At 61.4% G+C, this 17,880-nt stretch overlaps 1 protein-coding gene across 4 annotated transcripts; it reads right to left on the bottom strand.

The window, feature by feature from the left end:
- Nucleotides 1–149: 149 nt before the first annotated feature.
- SLC6A9 (solute carrier family 6 member 9) lies at nucleotides 150–17,498 on the bottom strand. 4 transcript variants are annotated; one of them, XM_014872106.2, is made up of 14 exons: nucleotides 17,341–17,498; nucleotides 14,774–14,920; nucleotides 6,300–6,456; nucleotides 6,012–6,143; nucleotides 4,742–4,994; nucleotides 4,531–4,663; nucleotides 3,971–4,105; nucleotides 3,788–3,891; nucleotides 3,473–3,710; nucleotides 3,252–3,386; nucleotides 2,863–2,962; nucleotides 2,555–2,655; nucleotides 2,200–2,370; nucleotides 150–1,978 (listed from the first exon to the last, which is right to left on the bottom strand). In XM_014872106.2, the coding sequence occupies exons 2-14, from the start codon at nucleotides 14,801–14,803 to the stop codon at nucleotides 1,766–1,768; spliced, it is 1,902 nt and encodes a 633-aa protein (XP_014727592.1). In that variant the 5' UTR covers nucleotides 14,804–14,920; nucleotides 17,341–17,498; the 3' UTR covers nucleotides 150–1,765. The 4 variants fall into 4 exon arrangements, with proteins under 4 accessions (XP_014727592.1, XP_088025898.1, XP_088025897.1 ...); XM_088169772.1 differs by lacking the exon at nucleotides 14,774–14,920 and having other exon boundaries at nucleotides 17,341–17,496; XM_088169771.1 differs by lacking the exons at nucleotides 14,774–14,920; nucleotides 17,341–17,498 and adding an exon at nucleotides 10,470–10,572.
- Nucleotides 17,499–17,880: the final 382 nt, after the last annotated feature.

Here is a 17,880-nt window from a genome sequence, read left to right as displayed (position 1 = left end):
AAGAATTCCCCAGGACTTAGCTGGCTGTTGAGTGTCAATACCTGGTATCAGAGGTGAAAAGACCTGCACCCAGCAAGTATGGGCCCCCACTCTTCAACACTTCCCTCCCTCCATATATTTCCCAAAGAAGGCCACAGCAGGACACAGCCTCAGGAATATAAATCTCATTAAAATCTAGGATACTTTAGAACTCTACACCAGGAGAGACACTGGCACAGGCAGTGCTGCCCAGAGACACTGGCACAGGCAGCGCTGCCCAGGGACGCGCGCATTATTGCTAACAATTAGAGGTGAAGAGTAGCGGCGTGACTCGAGGGGCAGAGCACGGGCACCATGCGGGAACCTGCGCCCCTCGCCGCGGCACGACGGGGGGCTCGGGACGGGGAGCTGGAACATCCTGCTGGGGCTCGCCGCCCACCGCCGCCCGCCACTGTGCCAAGCTGTGCCATGTCCCTGTGCCAGCCTCGGGGCTGCAACATAGGGAAAACAGGGTGCTGGCTGGGAGGGGAGCGAGTGGGGTAGGAAGGGTCTCATCCCATCCACCCCAAATCAAGAGCTCCAAGCCCTTTGGCTGAAGCTGGAAGACAGATTTAAAACCACCCAGCCTTTGCGAGTGCATCCTGTTCCACTAATACTGGTTAGGGACTGAGCATCCCCAGATGGCTCGGAGCGAGTGGGCTGGTGCAGCCCTTCGTGTCTCCGCTGGTACCTCTTGCTAAGCAGCAGATGGGGGAGGCCGGTCCATCCTGCTCCCCCTTAGCACCATGGAGGGTCCTCCCCTGCCAGTGCTGGGGCTGCCAGGGAGAGCTGGACCTCATCCCTGTCTAGTTACCCCCCGGCCAGGCCTAAGTACTCCCCAGCCTCCTGCCCCACTGTGGGGCAAGCAGCGGCATGGGGCTGTGCCCATGCTGCTTGTGGCTGTGCCCAGCTTTGTAGGCGATGCCTGGCCACCCAGAAGGGCACCCACAGACCCCAGTGGGGCCACAGGGTGGAGAGGTGCATGGAGAGGAGCAGCTCACTGCCTGCACAGCCCCGGCGTACCGTGCGTATGTGCATGCCCATGTACGCCACATCTGTGCCCATCCTGTGTCTGTGACGGACACACACGTGTACACACGTGTGCTCTAAGTGCTTGTGTCTTGTGCCATCAGATCCCCCTGCCGGTGCAAGCAACATGCTTGCCCCCCATCTCCCTGTGCTGGCCTGGTGCCTGGCAGCACCCCTAGGTATGACCACCTGTGAGACCCAGTAGGCTCTGAGCCACGGTGAGTGTGCACACAGGCTGGGGGTCCCTGCAGTGCCAACCCCTGCCACGATGGCCTTGTGCACACACAGGCCGTGGGCAATCTTGACATGCCCAACCCTGGTCCCACCCCATGTCCTCCCCATGGGAAGGTCTGGAGGGTGCCCCATGGCAGGGCAGGCTGCCTGGCTTAGGGAAGGGGGGGTGAGAGCCTGGGAACATCCCACCCCCCCATCCTGTGCATACCCCCAGGTCAAGGCCCCTGCAAAGTGCCTCTGGCTCCCGGCCCTCCCGGGGCTGTGCCCCCTCCTCTCTTGTCCCAGCGTCGAGCACAAAGGTTACCGTAAACACGAGGGTTAACGAACGCCACGGGGGCGGGGGCGGGAGGGGTTAACCGGCGAGGAGGTGGGGGGGTCTCGGGGATGGGTGCTGAGAGCCCCCATGGTCCAGTGCGGCCCGGAGCCAGGCTCCGCCAGCGGAAGGTGCAAGAGGGGTTAGAGGGGGTGCGGGGATTGTGGGGGGTCACAGTCTGGAGTCCTGGCTGTGGGCTGAGCCATTGCTGCCCTGCACGGGGGATGCAGCCACTGCTTCATTCTGGCCCTTCTCTGGCTGCAGAGGCTGCACCTCTAGGTGGGACTCAGTGGAAAGGCTGAACACTGGGGCGTAGCGCCCACTGCGGTGCTCTGGCAGCGCTGGGCCCCAGTCCTTGCTTGCCTTGGTAGCATTTTTCAAGCGCTAGAAAGGGAGAGGATGGAGACGTGATTAGCACCCACCATGCTCCCCTGCCCCAGTCGGCACTAAGCTGCCAGCAGCTTCCAGGGGTGTACAGACATATGGTACCCAACACATGCTGCCTGCACACAGCCACTGCTGACAGCTCCAGTGAGGTCAGGGACAGTCTTGATGGCAGCCCCAGGTGGGACATAGACAAAAGGGTGTAGCCCTTGGCCACCCACCTCAAGCAGTGTGTCCCCCTCAGAACGGCACACTTTGTAGATGGCGTAGATGGGGATGCAGATGACAGAAGAGAGCGCCATGAGGAAGCCGATGCTGATGGCCCAGGTAGGGTAGACATACTCATTGTAGGAGATGGGCCGGTACTGGATCACTGTGAAGACCAGGATGAACTGGGAAGGGATAGGCAGGGATAGTGAGGAGCAGGAAGCTTGCTCTGTGCCCCCACAGCTTCCCCACTCTGCACTATTGCTGCTCTCCTGAGCCCAGCACTCTCCTCTCCAGGGAGTGTCATGTGCAGGTGAGCTCCTCACCCCCTCCTCCCACAGCCCAATGCCCCATGGCTGTGATGCTCACAAATATGATGGCAGGTGAGATGAAGCGCCAGCATATCTGGAAGAAGAACGGGGGAGGAAAACCCAGCATCATCTCAATGTCCTTGAAGTAGTTGCGGTGTCCTGGGGAGAAAAGTAACCATCAGCCCTGGTGACAACCTGAGCCCCCTCACCGCCCACCCGGCTCCAGCCCCAGCCCCCGATTAGGCAACAGCCTCTCCATGCAGCAGAGACCAAACTGCTGATTGGCCAGATGTTGGGACAAACACTTCCCCATTGGCTGGCTGGGTCAGCCCTACCATCTGATTGGCTGCAGGCAGCTGTACCTACCATAGATGTACATGATGGCCACGCACATGATGCAGGAGATGACCACCAGGGAGAAGCTGGCAGCGTAGTTATCCATCAGCAGGAGCCAGTAGATGCCCGCCTAGGAGACAAACACACTGGCACAGTTGCCCCTGTGGTACCACCACTGCTGGCAGGGCAACAGCACAGCCATGCTGACTGTGCTGGCAGCACACAGCTCGAATACCACCACCACAGCTGGCACAGCAATGCCTGATGCCCAAGTCAGCATGGAGACACTAAATTCTGGGTACCATCACCCATGTTGGCCTGGCAAGACCAGGCCCTGGCTGTCATTACCATCACAGTGGCAACAAAGTGGATGTGGCTGATGAAGGTGGCCAAAGCAATGGCACCCTGCGGTCACCTACCTGTGTGGTGAGTGGGATACCCAGCAGGAAGCCAGCCACAGCCACTCCCAGCGTCACAAAGGTCTTTTTGCGGATGATCCACTCATTGCCCACCTCATCCACAATGGCCGTGACCAGAGTCTCCAGCAGGCAGAACTGCATATGGGGCAGAGGGCAGCATGTCACCTCCTTGGCCCCACCATGCCATCCCATCTGAATAAGCTGGCCCCACCATGACCTACCTGTGTACCCAGCCCCAGGAGGATGAGCATAAAGAAGAAGAGAACGGACCACAGTGGCGAGATAGGGAGCAAGGTGAGGGCCTCAGGGTAGGCAACGAAGGCCAGACCTGGTCCATGGTCAGCCACCTTGGAGACATCCACACCCAGATGGTTTGCCATGAAGCCCAGGATGGAGAAGATGACGAAGCCAGCGTAGACACTGGTAGCACAGTTGGTGATGCTGATGATGATGCTGTCCCTATGGGAAGAGGAGTCAAGGCTGGCAGTGGACACAAGGACAGTAGCAGAGCTGGGGGACTGTGGTCAGGCACTCACCGGTAGCAGTTGTTGTTGAACTTGTTGTAGGAGGCCATGGTGATGAGCCCACCCCAGGCACAGCCCAGCGAGTAGAAGATCTGAGAGGCCGCGTCACCCCACACCTGTGGCAGTGGGATGCTCAATGCTGTGCCCCTAGCCCTGCTCAGCCCTGGCTGCCCACCACCCTTCATCCCTGCTCACCTTGGCATTGAGGATCTTGTCCCACTGGGGTGTCAGGTAGTACATGATGCCAGTGACGGCCCCCTCCAGCGTGATGCCGCGCACAAAGAGGATGGTGAGCACCACATACGGGAAGGTGGCCGTGAAATACACCACCTGTGGGGCAGCACCTCAGTGAGGTGGGGATGGGGGCAGGGGTGGGGACACAGGCAGCTGTGGCTAAGGTGTGGCTATGGGCTAGGGTTATGGTCCAGAGTGTGGAGTGGCAGACCAGGAGGAGAGGATTGGTCCAGAGAAGGGACTATCTTCAAGGAGGTGGGACCATGGCCACATGGGAGGAGCTGTGTCCAGAAGGGACGTGGCCAGGTCACAGGGGTGTCACCTTTCCCAGAGTGGGAGGAGCATACACAGAGGGCAGGGACAATGCTAAAAGAGGAGGAGCTGTGCCCAGAAGCGATAGGGACATGTCCACAAGGGGAGGTTCATTCCCAGTAGGGGAGGGGCTATACCTAGAGGCGACATAGCCATCTATCCTGAAGGCATGTCCACACCCACAGAGAGGGGTACACACACACAGGTACCTTCCCCGAGGATTTCACGCCCTTGATGAGGCAGAGGAAGACAACGACCCAGGAGACACCAAGGCAGCCCAGGAGGGGCAGCCGCACCTCGCCCAGGTTCCCGATATCATCCGACAGGTTCAGCACATACCTCCTGTATGGGGAGGGGGCAGCAGCGTCAGTGGGACCCAACTATCATCACCTCCCCCATCCCTGATCGCAGCCCTGGTACCTCCAGTACTCCTCGCTGGGGCTGGTGCGTTTCTGGGTGGTGTTGAGGAGCTGGGTGATGTTGAGGGCAGCACGGCTGGAGAGGTTCCCGTCCAGCACCCCCACGCAGTCAGGCGTGTTCCAGGGGTTGCTGCAGTATGTCCAGGGCAGCACACGCGTCATGGACACAAAGAAGTAGTAGAAGGCAATACAGATCACCACGTTGTAGTAGATCCCGATGTATGTGGATACCACCATCATCCCGTAGCCCACGCCTGGGAACAGCACCGGGGAGGGGTGAGCGGCAGGGTGCGGCGGCACGGCACCAGGGGTTGTGGCATGGGAGGGGTGGGCTGCATGCGATGCTGTCAGCAGCCTTGCAGCCATGCTGCAGCTCAGCGCCTGGCTTTGGCATGGGTGTGAGGAGCACTGCATGGAGTTCTCTACCTCCAAACAAGCCTAGGTACTAAGGGTTCCCTGAGACACATAGCAATGCACACAAACTGCAGGCAAATCCTTGGGGTCTGCAGCCCAAGAGAACAACTGGGTGGGGGTCACTCCTGGCTACAGCAATTTTAGTCCTGCAGTTATCTGGTGGCATGTGACAGGCCACATGAGCACAGGGAAGTGCAGCCCAGGCTCGGCATGTCACTGTGCAGAGCACACAAGAGTGTGTGCATAGGCTGCCTGCACTCAGATGTGAGTTTGTGGGCATGTCATCTGGGAGCCAGCCTGCAGGTGTGGGCCGGGGAGACAGCAGCATGGGAGCACACCAGGAAGCCAGGAGATGCACCTGGAGCAGGGTCCAGCCATGGCAAGACAAGCACGTGGGCACAGCACCTGCTACCTATGGTCCAGGAAGACGACTGCATGAACATGCCACAGTGTGTTCAGGGGACCTGAGTGGCCTCTGCAGGAGTGATGTGCTGGGGACACGTGTGGCATATGCAGGGATGCGTGTGTAATGCCTGCAGTGGATGCCAACGCAGGGCTGGGGTTTGCGCAGGAGATGCATGTGCAGGGGCACATGTAATGCGTGCCAGGCAGGCTGTGCAGGGCAGCGTAGCCAGGGTGGGCATGTGCACAGGGGACCAGTGCAATGCAGACGGTGATCCATGTGCAGGGCATGCGTCTGCAGGACTGCACAGGCTGCAGGTGCCTGTACCGGGCCATGTGATGTGCCAGAGGTGTGCATGCATCCCATGGTGTGTGAGGGTCACACCAGCTGCCAGGTACTGTGACAGCAGGTGTCCCATGCTGGCCTGTGCCAGTACAGACCGGCAGCTTCTTACCTTTGAACATGGGGCTGACTCTCCAGACGCCAAGGCAGCCCTGGCTGGCAAACTGCCCAAAGGAGAGCTCCATGAAGAAGAGGGGGATGCCGCAGAACACGAGCATGATGAAGTAGGGGAACATGAAGGCACCTGGTGAGCAGGAACCAGAGGATGAGTAAGCAGTAACCCCAGGTATGGCTGTGCTTCCCATGCCCTGCATCACCCCAAGAAATACCATGTGGGGCTGGGGTGTGCAGCCCCACACCTGCCCAGAAGAAGCCCACTCCTTGGCCCCCTGACACCCACCTCCTCCATTGCGGTAGCAGAGATATGGGAAGCGCCAGACGTTGCCTAGGCCCACGGCATAGCCCACGCTGGTCAGCACAAACTCGATCTGGTTGCCCCAGTTGCCACGCTTGACGCTCTTCTCCTGCTTGCCCTGCTCCCCAGGCACGGCACCGTTCTGCAGGGATATGCCGTGGGATGTGTCAACTGGGGACCCCCCTGTTGGCCCCATTGGAAGGGTGACAGCCACCAAGCGGGACTGGGAGGTCCCCGGCATCCTTCCCCATCCCACCCCCCCACCACCCGCCACGCACAGGCAGTGCCAAGGAGGGGGAGGGCAGCAGTGCTGCCCCCCCCCAATGAATGGCTCTGCCTAGAGCCCGGCTGCAGCAAAGGGAGAGCCTGCAACTCATACAAAGCAGGTCCAGGCGCCAGAGCACAAAGGGGCCTCTGTTCTCGTGCCCCCCCTCCCTGCGCCCAGCAAGAGAGGTCCTGCTGGGTGGCCACTGCCCACAGCAGGAGGGGAAATTGTGGGACCCCCGGGGTGAAGCAGAAGCCCCTCTTGATGGGAAATGAGGTGCAGTGACTAGAGCTGGCAGGGGCCTGGGTACCCCCCCGAGGAAAAGCACCCTGCTTCAGTCAGGGTCCTGCTGCCAGCTCAGCACTAAGCAAGGGCACCATGCTTGGGGCAGGTCACAGGGGGTCCCATGCAGTTGGGTCCCCTGTGTGGACCGTCCCAATGCCTAGCTGTCTCTCACTGCAGGGGACTGGGGGGGGGGGCAGAAGAGGTCAAGAAAGGGCGCTTTGTGCAGACTGCCACACAATGTGAGCTCACACCAAGGAGAACAACAACAAAGGACATGAGTGCCTGTCACCCCAGCAGGGATGGAACTCATCACCCCATGGCTCCGTCCCAGCACAGCCCTAGGGTCGTACTAATGCCCTGCGTGGATACTGTGGAGCTCTGGCAGGTTAGGCTGAGGGTAGATGGCATTTTGCAATGCAGGGATGCCCCAAGCCCTCCCCTCCCGAGCCCAGGTGATGGATGGGTTCATGGGGGTGAGGGTGCTGGTTGCCAGTTCATAATCCCACAGCACCCATGCTCCTACAGGAGCAGCACAGGGTGCCAGCAACTCTAGGAGCCTATTGGAACTCCACAGTGCTGGACTCACCACCACGGACACCCCAGTGCCCATGCCCACCTCCACATGTGCCCCCCACAATGGCTGATGCCAGCAGTGAGTGGGCCACAAATGGGAGCCGTCACTTTGGATCTGCTCACGCCAGCGGGGTGCAGGCAGCAGGCGCTGTGCACCTAACCGTATCATTTGATTAGGGCCGGCACAGCCGGGACGTGATGCCCAGCGACTCCGGCACCGCGCTGCCAAACAAAGCCATCTGCTGCGAGTGGGGCCCGCACGCGCCGCGGGCTGCGGGGGGGCTGCAGGGGAGCAGGGCTGCACGACAGGAGCGAGGGGGATCGGAGGGCACTTGGGGCAGGGCTACAGGGGCAATGCACTGCCGTGCCCAGACGGGGAACCTGAGTGCCCCCACCTGACCCTGTGAGCCAAGGGTCCATTGGAAACAAGCTCACAGCAGCTCCAGGTGCTGAGGGACCTCCCTCCCAGCAGAGATTCTTCTTGTGGGGTGCTGTGCAAGAGCAAGAGTCAGGGGGACAAAAGCGGGGGACAGGACACTGGCAGTGTCCCCATGCCAGGGCACACTGCCCACTCGAGCAGACTGATCCGACCGGGAAGCTCTGATTAAGCTGCTCGCACTAACAAGGCTCCTAATGAGCAGCACAGCCAGCAGGAGTGGGGCAATGCTCCAGCCTCCCTGACAAAGGCTCTAGTGAGGGGACCAGATACACTGTATGGCTCCAGCTCAGTCAGGAGCCTTGGTGCCCACAGGGGACCTCATCCCTCTTCCAAGACATCACTCTGCTCAGGTGACCCTGGCTTCACTCCCAAGCCTCATGGAGCACCCCAAATTTGAGTTGCTTGGCACCAGTGCAATGAAACCACCAGGCCTGTGCTGCTCCCTCCTCCTTTCCTGCAGCACTGGGTTTTGGTGCACTTGTCCCCAATAAGGGGGCAGCCACATGTGTGTCCATGCATGCACAAGTGAGCACACGTGCACAAACACTTGCATGCTCACCCATCAGCCCGCTACCACCCCCCCCCCCCCGCCCCCCCAAATCTAGGAAGGTCACCCTGTCCTTTACACTCATTAACCACCCTCCCAACCCCACATGGTAAAAGAAGGGGGTGGATAGAGAGAATCCAGACATCTGGGAAGATCAAACTCCCCCCTTTCCCTGCTGTGGGAAAAAGACAGAGCTGGAATGCAAAGGGAGAGCTGCCACCCAGCAACAGTGCAGTCTCTGGGGGCACCAGGTCCTGCTCCCAGGCCCCAAATTTTCCATGCATGTAATCCAATGCAGCTTCAAAGGATGCCTGGCTTCGGTGATAACATCAGGGAGGAGGAAAGATGCCACAGGCACCCCAAATATCTCCAGAAGGGAAGTTCCAAAAGGGAATATCCAAAAACTTCCCAAAAGGGGACGTTTGGGGTGCCCGAGGCATCCTTCCTCCCCTTTCCCCAGGGAACCCCTCATACACCACGGCCAAAACTTCCCCAGCCCAGCAAAGCAGGCAGCATCATCCATCACCCTGCCTGGCACCAAAGTCTTTCTCATGCTAAGCAGCATTGCCTCACACAATGACAGCTTGGCTGGGGTGCCCGGATGCGCCCCACTTCCCTAAGGGGCCCTGATTTATGGCTGGTAAGCTTGTGATGGTGGCAGGGTCGATACTGGAAGGGGATGTCCTCATGGGAGGCATCTCCAGCATGAACCCCCTCCTCTTTTTTCCCATTCAAACTGTCCACGTGGGGGTATGCCAGCCTCGCATAGGCACTCTGTGGGGCACAAACCTTATCCAGCCCCCATTAACCATTAAGGGACTCCCAATTTCTCCATCCAACCTTCAACTCAGGGGCTGTCAGGGATGCTCCTGCAATGCCAGCAGAGGGTACCAGTACCCCTGATGTCATCAGCCTGATGTCATTGCTCATTGCCATGGCGATGGCAACACACTCATGGCTGTTTTAGGCAGGGGCTGCTGGAAGATAGAAAAATAAGCTAATTACATCATTTGCCACAAAAGTGGCTCTTCCAGAGCAACAAAGTAGGGTGCAGGATGTTGGAGGCAGATGAACCCCAGCCTGAGGTGGGGGTCCCAAGGGATGAAGGGATGGGGTCACTTAGAGAGGGGGTGTCCTGCGTGCCCTTGCTGACTCTCTACTGATCCCAAGTGCTGGGGGCCCTATAATCTGGCACTCCACTCCTTGTCCCTGGTACATGGGGTAATGAATCCACAAATGTCATCCCTGCATCAGAGGTTGCTGTGCCCTGCACATCCTGACTCTCAGCCTCACCAGCACATCCTAACTCTCCCTTCCCTCTCTCTTTGGTGCCCAGCCCCATGTTTGTCCCTGTCCCGGTGTAGCAGAGGCATCTTGTGGGGGAAAAGGCATCTAGCATGGTGCTGGGGACAGTCCCAGAGCTGGGATAATGCAGTGATGAGGGGCATGCCCAAACCCCAGGACCTCTCAGGAGCATTACACAGCCTTCACCACCTCTCATTGCAGAAGTCTGTCCAGTCCCAGTGACAGCCCTGAGCATGTTCTGTGAGCCACTGCCCTGAGGTGCCATGGTGGGGCTGGGGCAAACTTTGACATTAATACCAATGAAAGAGAAGAGGGGAGGGGAAGAGAAGAGAAGGAGGATCTTTGCTACACTATGCCCCTGCAGCACTGAGTTGCAACTCAGGTGCTGTGAACCCCTTCTGCAAAATCAGTAGATTCCAGGGATAACAAACACGCAGCTGTCAGGCAATCACTTCTTGCTCCCAACACAATTGCAGCCATGGAGGGGTTTGGTGCCATGCTCTGCCCTCCCTCCCTGGAGCACCCCACATCAAAGGCTGTGGGGCTTGGGGGTATCTCTCCAGCATGCCATGGCACAAATCTACAGCTGCAGCTCAGTCCTGCAGATCCACCACCCCGAAGACAGTACAAAGGGTTTTGGAGACCCATGAATGGTGGGGGGACAGCACCAGCATGGCCACCATTCCGTTTGGCCCGCCCCCCAGTCTGCCCCCCAGACCCTGCTCTCACCTGCCCACTGACCTGCTGAGAGGGTCCGAGGGGGCCTGGCTGCTCGCAGCTGCCATCCGGGGGCCCAGGCTGGACGGCTCCGTGAGTCCCCAGCTTCATTGGCACCTCGGGCTCCGGCGCAGCAGCAGCCGCCCGCCCTCCCGCCTTCCCCCGCCCGCTGCCTCCAGCGCTTGGCACTGCTCCCCACTTGCCTCCCAGCCAGGCTCGGCCCCCTGTCGCCCGCTCCGATGCAGCACCAGCACCCCACCATGCCACCTGCCCTGGCACCATGCCTGCCTGGCCCACCCCGCAGGCACTGCCGTGCCTCTGCTACCCCCCACGAGCTGTACCCCCAAAAGCCAGGTGCCCTCCCTAGCTCGAGTAGGCAGGACAAGGCAGAGCAGACTGCACAGCGGGCTCAGCCCTGTCCCACTTAATGAGGCCTCATTAGCGGGGTCCAGCTGCTCACAGCCCTGCACGCTCCAGTGGGCAGCACTGCCCTCCCTGCGGGCACCGCTGCCCGTCTGGTCGGGGCCAGGAGCTGCTCTTGGAGCATAGCAGAAGATGACATTCCCTCAGAGCCCCCTGTTCCCGTGCCTCAACATGCATTCCTGCCCCCTATGCCCATCATCCACAGAGCAGCTTGGCCCTGCACGTCCAATCCCAACAGTGGGTATTCAAGGGCTGCAGCAACAGGGCATGGCCATGCTTGGGGATAGGAGCACAGGGACAAGCCTTTCTACTGGCACCATCCCCAGCCTGGTGCCATGCTACTTCACTCAACGTCATACTACTGGTGACATCATGGCGCCTCCATGGCAACCCTTACAAGGTCACTGCCCCGAGGGGGACCATCTGGCTGGCAGGAGGGCTTGCCACGACCCCTTCACTGCCCAGGCACCCCACAGCCTCCCTGCTCACCCCTTTGCCAGTGCGAGGTGGGACCCTGGTGGGGTGCTGTATCCCATTGGAGGCCAGTCAGAGGGTGCCCTGCAGCCAGGCTTGGGGTGCCCCAGCTGCTCCCAGCCCTGTGTCCCGGCTGGGGAGTGTGGCCAAGGCGTCAGCGACGCATGATGGTGCAACGAGGGCGGGGGGGACGGGCTGGCGCTTTCGGGCGACCATCTGGGGTCCGGGCAGCAGCAGCCGTGGGCGCACACGTGAACAGCACACGTGTGCAGGGTGGGCACTCAACCTCCCACATGCCAGCACCCAGTAGCGTGGTCCTGTCCCCCCCTGCACCAGCCACCCAGTAGCTTGGGATATGTCCCACTCATGCAATGGCAGCACCCAGCTGTGCCCCCCAAGATATGCAAGCGAAGAGCCACCCCATGCTGTGCCAGCCCGTGACTCCAGCCCAGTCCTGCCCTACATGCAACCAGGAAGCTCTGTGCCCAGACACCCTGCAAGATGTGTGGGCACCTCGTGGGCATCCCTCCACGACCCAGTTCAGCTGCAACACTGCCTGGGCCACCTGTGTGCCCCCACCATGTCTTACCCTGGGCACGTTGCACCCCCTCCCCCTTAGAGCAGCCTGAGAACAGCACAGCACAGCAGGACCCACCGCCCTGTCCTGGGGATGTGCCAGCCTTGTCCTGTGGGAGCAAACCACCAGTTCCCTGGCAGCCCAGCCAGCAGACAGAGGGGACAGCCAGCTGCACGGAGGCACACTGCTGGAAACAAAGGGCCTCACCTACCCTGGCATTCTCGTCCCCAACCTGACTGGCTGGTGGTGCTGGGGCTCAACTAGAGATACAAGGGTGATGCATGCATGGAGGGTGGCCCACAGGTCTTCCAGCCCATTGTCTGGACTGCAGGGTGACTGGGGTAGGAATGATGCCCAGGGACCTGTCCCAGTGCCTAGCTGAGTGCTTCCCGACAGGGCTGCCTTTCTCCGGCCCCATTCTACCAGGGCAGACATGATTCTCCTGGGGCGTTCAGGCAGAAAAATCCCCCGCCAGCCCCCCCATCACTGCCCCTTGGTATTCCGGGAAGGGCTCCCGCAGCCAAAAGCCACTTCCGCAGCTCCTGCCACTGGTCAGTGGCACTGCGCCGCTGGGGGTGTCTGGAACAGGCAGGGACCCCCCCAGCCCTTACCCCCCCCTGCAGTGCAATGGGAGCAGCATCCCAGTGTGTACTCAGGGTGGTCTTGGGTGACAGCAGAAGCCTACCTGAACTGGGCAAGCTGCAGCCAAAGGCTGCCTGGCCGTGCCAGCAAGGCAGCCCTGGGAGTCAGGAGCCACTGGCAATGTTGGAGCCTGAACAAAGCACCCAAGGACAACAAAACAAAATGTTCTTAAAGGCCTGGGAGGGAAAAGCAGTCAGACCCTCCCCTGTGGCTCACAGGGATCCCCTCTGCCCAGCTACACAGGGACTGATCCAAACCTTTGGAGCTGTCCCGCACTCTGTTGGGTATCTACAGCATTTCTGGGGCTTGGGAGAGTAGGATGGGCATGGCCCCTTCCAACTGCCTCCTGTTTTGGAGTAAGCATTCAGAGCTTCACAGGGACACTTGAAAACACAGATCCTGCAAAAGCAGTACACATCAGCCTTGTTCTCCAGGCCCCAGGTGGGGAAACTGAGGCACAGCTGCTTATCACCCACCTGCTGCCTCCAATCACCCCTATCCCTACCCAGGTGGGGCACAGTGGGCACTGTAAACTTGTCCAGCCACAGGCACTGCACACAATGCTCGGCAGGAGTTGCACAGTGAGAGCCCGGTTGGACTGGAGGTGGTGGGGGTGGGAGCTGCACCTGCAGGTAGGGATGAGAGGACAGGCAGGGACCAAACTTTACGAGGTTACTGGCAGGGCCCTGGAGGCAGGCCAAGGAGATTATGTTCCTTTCCCAGGGACTCAGGCAGCTCCTCCTAGGGCTCACAGGATGCAGGAATGGGGATGCTTCAGGAGCAGGGATGCTCTCACAGGGATCTACCCTTCTCCCCACAGACCTCATAGCAGCAATACCCTGTGCGGGGGTATCCTCGCACCCTGCAATCAGAGGAGGGCCAAGAAGAGGTCTGAGAGCCAAGGTGGCCAACACAGCACATGTCAGACCCTGCTGCACCTGACACCCTGGCCCTGGGGTGGGCTGGTCAGGTACTTCTGAGAAGCGGGTTAAAGATTTATGAGGAGTGGGTGGGCACTCCAATGTTTGGCTTCCTGACACGGGTGTCAGGCTCAGCCCTCTCCCCAGTGCGATGCTGACTGTTCTGGTCATAGCAAGAAAACATCAACGGCATGGAGTCACTGCAAGTGCCATGTGCAGAAGTGTGTCCTCATGACAGACCCCCGACTGTGCCCAGACACATCCTCACCACCTCCCTGTTACCAGCCCACGGCTTCTCCAGAAGAAATCTGCCTTCCTATCCCACCAGCTGCCTCAACGCCATCTCTATTGGGGGTAGGATGGGTGCTGGGCTCCCTGCTGCTGGCACAGCCGTGGGGCCATGCTGGGACACACAAGCAGAGGAACTGCGTGCACGCAGGAGCGCTGGAAGCACTTGCTGGAGCATGCCGCTTCCCTGGCTCTTGGCTTCCCAGGCAAACCCTGGCTCCCAGCCCTCCAGCTGGAGTGTGCAGCTATTTCAGGAAGCCCCCCGGGAAGGGGAGGGCCCGGTGACCATGTCAATCTCAGCATTCAGCTCCTATCCTTCGGGAAAGGGGAAAGAAGCCAAGCCCAGCCTGGGGGCTCACCTGCCCAAGGCGGCACTGCAGCCTGTCACAGGAACCTGAGTTACCACAAGCATGGGGCCATCGCAGCCTTCCTTCAAAGACATGCAGTGGGCACATCCCACATCTGCCCGGAACACCAAAGCCACCCCAGCGCAGGCAAGTGCATGGAAACTCACAGTACTCTGCAACACACCACTCATGAGGATGGAAGGTCAGGCATTACACTGGTGCCCAGAGAAACCTTCCTCTCCCAGTGCACCATCCTACCAGCCCAGTCTCAGAGAGCCTACTGGGTGAATGCAAGGAGAAGCACCCACAATAGGCGCCCCTTCGGAGGCACCTGGCTTGGAGGAACACCTGCACCCTTTGCCAACACCAGGCTGTAGAGCTGCCTGCCTGCAAAGCTGGGGTGGTTGATAAGGTTGGGCAGAGCGCCCGAAAACAGGTGATAGCATCTCCAGGCACAATGAGACACCACACCCGAAGAGCCCCACAGGCAACAGGCTCACAGAAAGAGAGCATCAGCCCAAAAATCATCATGCTGGGAGAGCACCATGGTGCCACAACCCCAACCGGAGGGGTCACCAAATCCTACAGGAGCCCCAGGTTCTCTGTGTCCCGAGGCAGTGGCGCACAGCAGCCCGTTCCCCACACCCCTGCACTTACCAGCAGCCCCTCGCTGCACTTATCGGCCATTCCTGGAGGCTGGAGCACGGTGCCGGCTGCCCAGCGCAGGGTCCCTTGCCTGCCCGCTCTCTGTCACGCTGGCTGCAGCACCAGCACTAGAGTCCTTCAATCCTCCGTCAGAGCAAGCTGGGCAGAGGGGAGAAGACACCAAGAGAGATGTGACTGGTGTGGTGGGCACATCCCCACCCCAGGTCTCCCCCTCCCTCCAGGAACTGGGGGGGCTGTGCCAGGCAAGTTGTTCCCCTCTACCTGCCCACTGGGTAGCAGGACTCCTGGTGGAGGATGCAGGGCCCGGGGCTGGGTAGGTTGATGGCAGGGTCTCTTCCTGCTGGCTCACAGCCCCTGTAGTGTCTCTGAACCCCCTGGCACCCACACGAGCAGCTCCCAGGTGTTTCCCAAGAAGCAGTTAAAGATTTACCCGGTGTGGACAGACGACCTTGCGGACAGCTGGCTGCTGGCCCCCCGGCAGGTGGGCGTCAGGGGCCGTGGGCAGGACAGGGGCCCCTTGAGCTCTCCCCCAGCGAGAGATGAAGCTGAAGTGGCTGCAGCACACGACAGCGCCGGGACTGGGCGCTGAGCGGGGCCAGCGCAGGGCTCAGCTGCCGCGCAGGACACAGATGGGAAACGATTGCCTTCTGCCCCGGTGCATCGCATGCACGTGCAGTGCAGCGGGGCTGAGCCGCTGGGCTCTGCCGGGTGCCAGGTGCTGCTGGACAGTGCATGGGCACAGGCATCTGTCTCCCTGGCCCTCACCCTGCCCCAGCCTGGGGCTGCTGGAGGCCCCAGGGGGACACTGAAGCCTGACCTCACTGGAAGGGACACACACTCTTGCAAAACACCAGTTTGATTATCTGTGCAACATGCATTGGTGTTTGCAGATCCTACACCAGTGCTCAGTACCCTTGCTGGCTGAAGAAGGACCCCTGACCTGCACTGAGGGTCCCCAACCACCACCAGCAGCAGTCAAACACCCCAGGGCTTATCCCCAGGCTGCCATGACTCTGAAGCAATCAGAAGAAGACCTTAAGACATAAGGAAGGAGCATGGGCAGTGTAGATAAGGGGCAGGAATCCAGGGACTGTGCTGTGAGCCCCCAGCCCCTCCAGCGCAGACAGGCTGTTGCCGGCAGATACCGCAGATACTGCACCCCACTGCCAATGCCCTCTTCAGCACTGCCTGCATTTCCAGGGGAGCTGAGATGTCATCACTGCCACAAGCCTGGCTCTTCGAATGGCACAGGGACCTCTCAAAGGTGGGAGGTGCAGGCTCAGTAGCCAGGCCTCCTCCCCATCACACACCTACCACCAGCCAGTCAAAAACTGTCCACCCCGCGGCCCCGAATTCACACCGGGAGCTAATCCCGTGCCTTGGGAAGTGGGAGTGCCCACGGGGCCGGACGGCTACCACTCCTCTCTGGGTCTGCCAGGTGCTGATAAGCCTCCACGAGCACCGTAGATGCCGCTGGCATTGGCTCCCAGCCTGACAAGCGCCGAGCGCGAAGCCAGCGGTGGTGTGGCAACGGGACGGATGCAAGGATGCCCGAGGCTGCAGCGTCTCCTTGGACAGCTCAGCAGGGACAAGGATGCAAAACACTGGTGCCACGGTGTGGCTCTCCCAGAGTTGCGGGATGCCATGATAGACCAGAGGGCAGCACAGCTCGTACCTAGAGCCGGCACGGGTGGCAAGCATCGTGGAAACGGAGATGCCTGGGCACCTACAGAGGCTCCCGGACAGGATATCACACCTCGGCACGGGGAGGCAGCACACGGCACCCAGCGGAAGGCCAGGGATGCCCGACCGAAGGATAGAGCCCCTGTTCCTTGACGCCCGGCGGGAGGGCGGCCCGATGCACCGGTGCAGCCGCTGCCACCTGCGAGGCCATTTCTTCCGCCAGCATCCGCCGGGCCCACCGCAACCGAGGCCGGGGTTCCCCGGTGCCCACGGAAGGCGGGCAGCAGGCCGGCCCGCCGCCGCCATGCTCCCCTCCCGCCCCGCGGGGGCGGCTCCGGCGGCGGCTCCGCGGGCAGCGCCCGCCGCGACGCGCCCGCCGCCCGGCTCCCCCCGCCGCCGCCCGGTGCAGTACGGTGGCGGGGGGGGCCCGGTTACATCAGCCGCCACGTGGTGGCTGCTCCGCCGCCCCGCCCCGGCACATGCCCGTGGAAAATTACCGCCAACCCCCCCGGCCCGTCACCGAGCCGGGCCGCTCCGGTGCCCGGCGCCCTCCCCGGGTGCGGTGGCAATGGTCCCGCTCTGTGCGCCGCGCCCCCGCGCTCCCTCGGCACCGCGCCGCGAGAGCAACAGATGCGGGACCGCCCCGCATCCCGCTATCCCGCTCTTCCGCTCCCGACACCATCCTGACGGCTGGCCGCTCCCGGTGCTGCTAACGATGTCCCCGACTCCGCCGCTCCGGAGGCCCTCGCCGCCCTCGTCCCCTTCTCATCCCTGTTGGGCAGCCCACCCATTCCTCCTCCCGTCCCATTCCCAGCGCTACTACAGCTGCTGGACGGGCCGGGCACCCGGTGCCGGCGGAGGTGCGCGCCCCTTACCGTGCCCATGCCGATGCGCGGCCCCTCCCGCCGCGCCGGGTGGGCCTGCGGGGGCGCCGCTCCGCCGCGCCCAGCCCGGTGTCAGTGTCAGTGTCAGTGTCAGTGCCGGTGCTCACCAGGCCCGGAGCCGCCGCCGCCGCCGGTGCTGCCGAGTTAATGAAAGTTTGGAGGTCGGTGGGGGCTGGCACCGCCTCTCGCCCCCGCCGCCGTGCTCCGCCCCCCGCTTCGTCGCGCTCCCCAGCGCCCCGCCTCGGCACCCGCACCGCGCCCGCACCGCGCCTCGCCGCACCGGGGGCACCGCGGAGGGCGAGAGCGCACGTGGGACTGCAGGCACACGGGCTACGTGTGGCACACACACACGCGCGTGGGCACACGAGTACACACGGCACACACGGACATGCTGCACGCATGGGCATGCATGGGCACACTCTGCACTTGGCGCACTTGGGCATGAACGTGCCCGGTATCCCACATGCAGCCCACAGGTATGTGGACGTGGAGGGGCATATGCAGGCTTGCACAGGCATGTGGCACATGTGA

Source organism: Sturnus vulgaris, chromosome 9, assembly GCF_052056855.1.
Source record: "Sturnus vulgaris isolate bStuVul1 chromosome 9, bStuVul1.hap1, whole genome shotgun sequence".
NCBI lineage: Eukaryota > Metazoa > Chordata > Aves > Passeriformes > Sturnidae > Sturnus > Sturnus vulgaris.
This window is presented reverse-complemented; position numbering and strand designations above follow the sequence as displayed.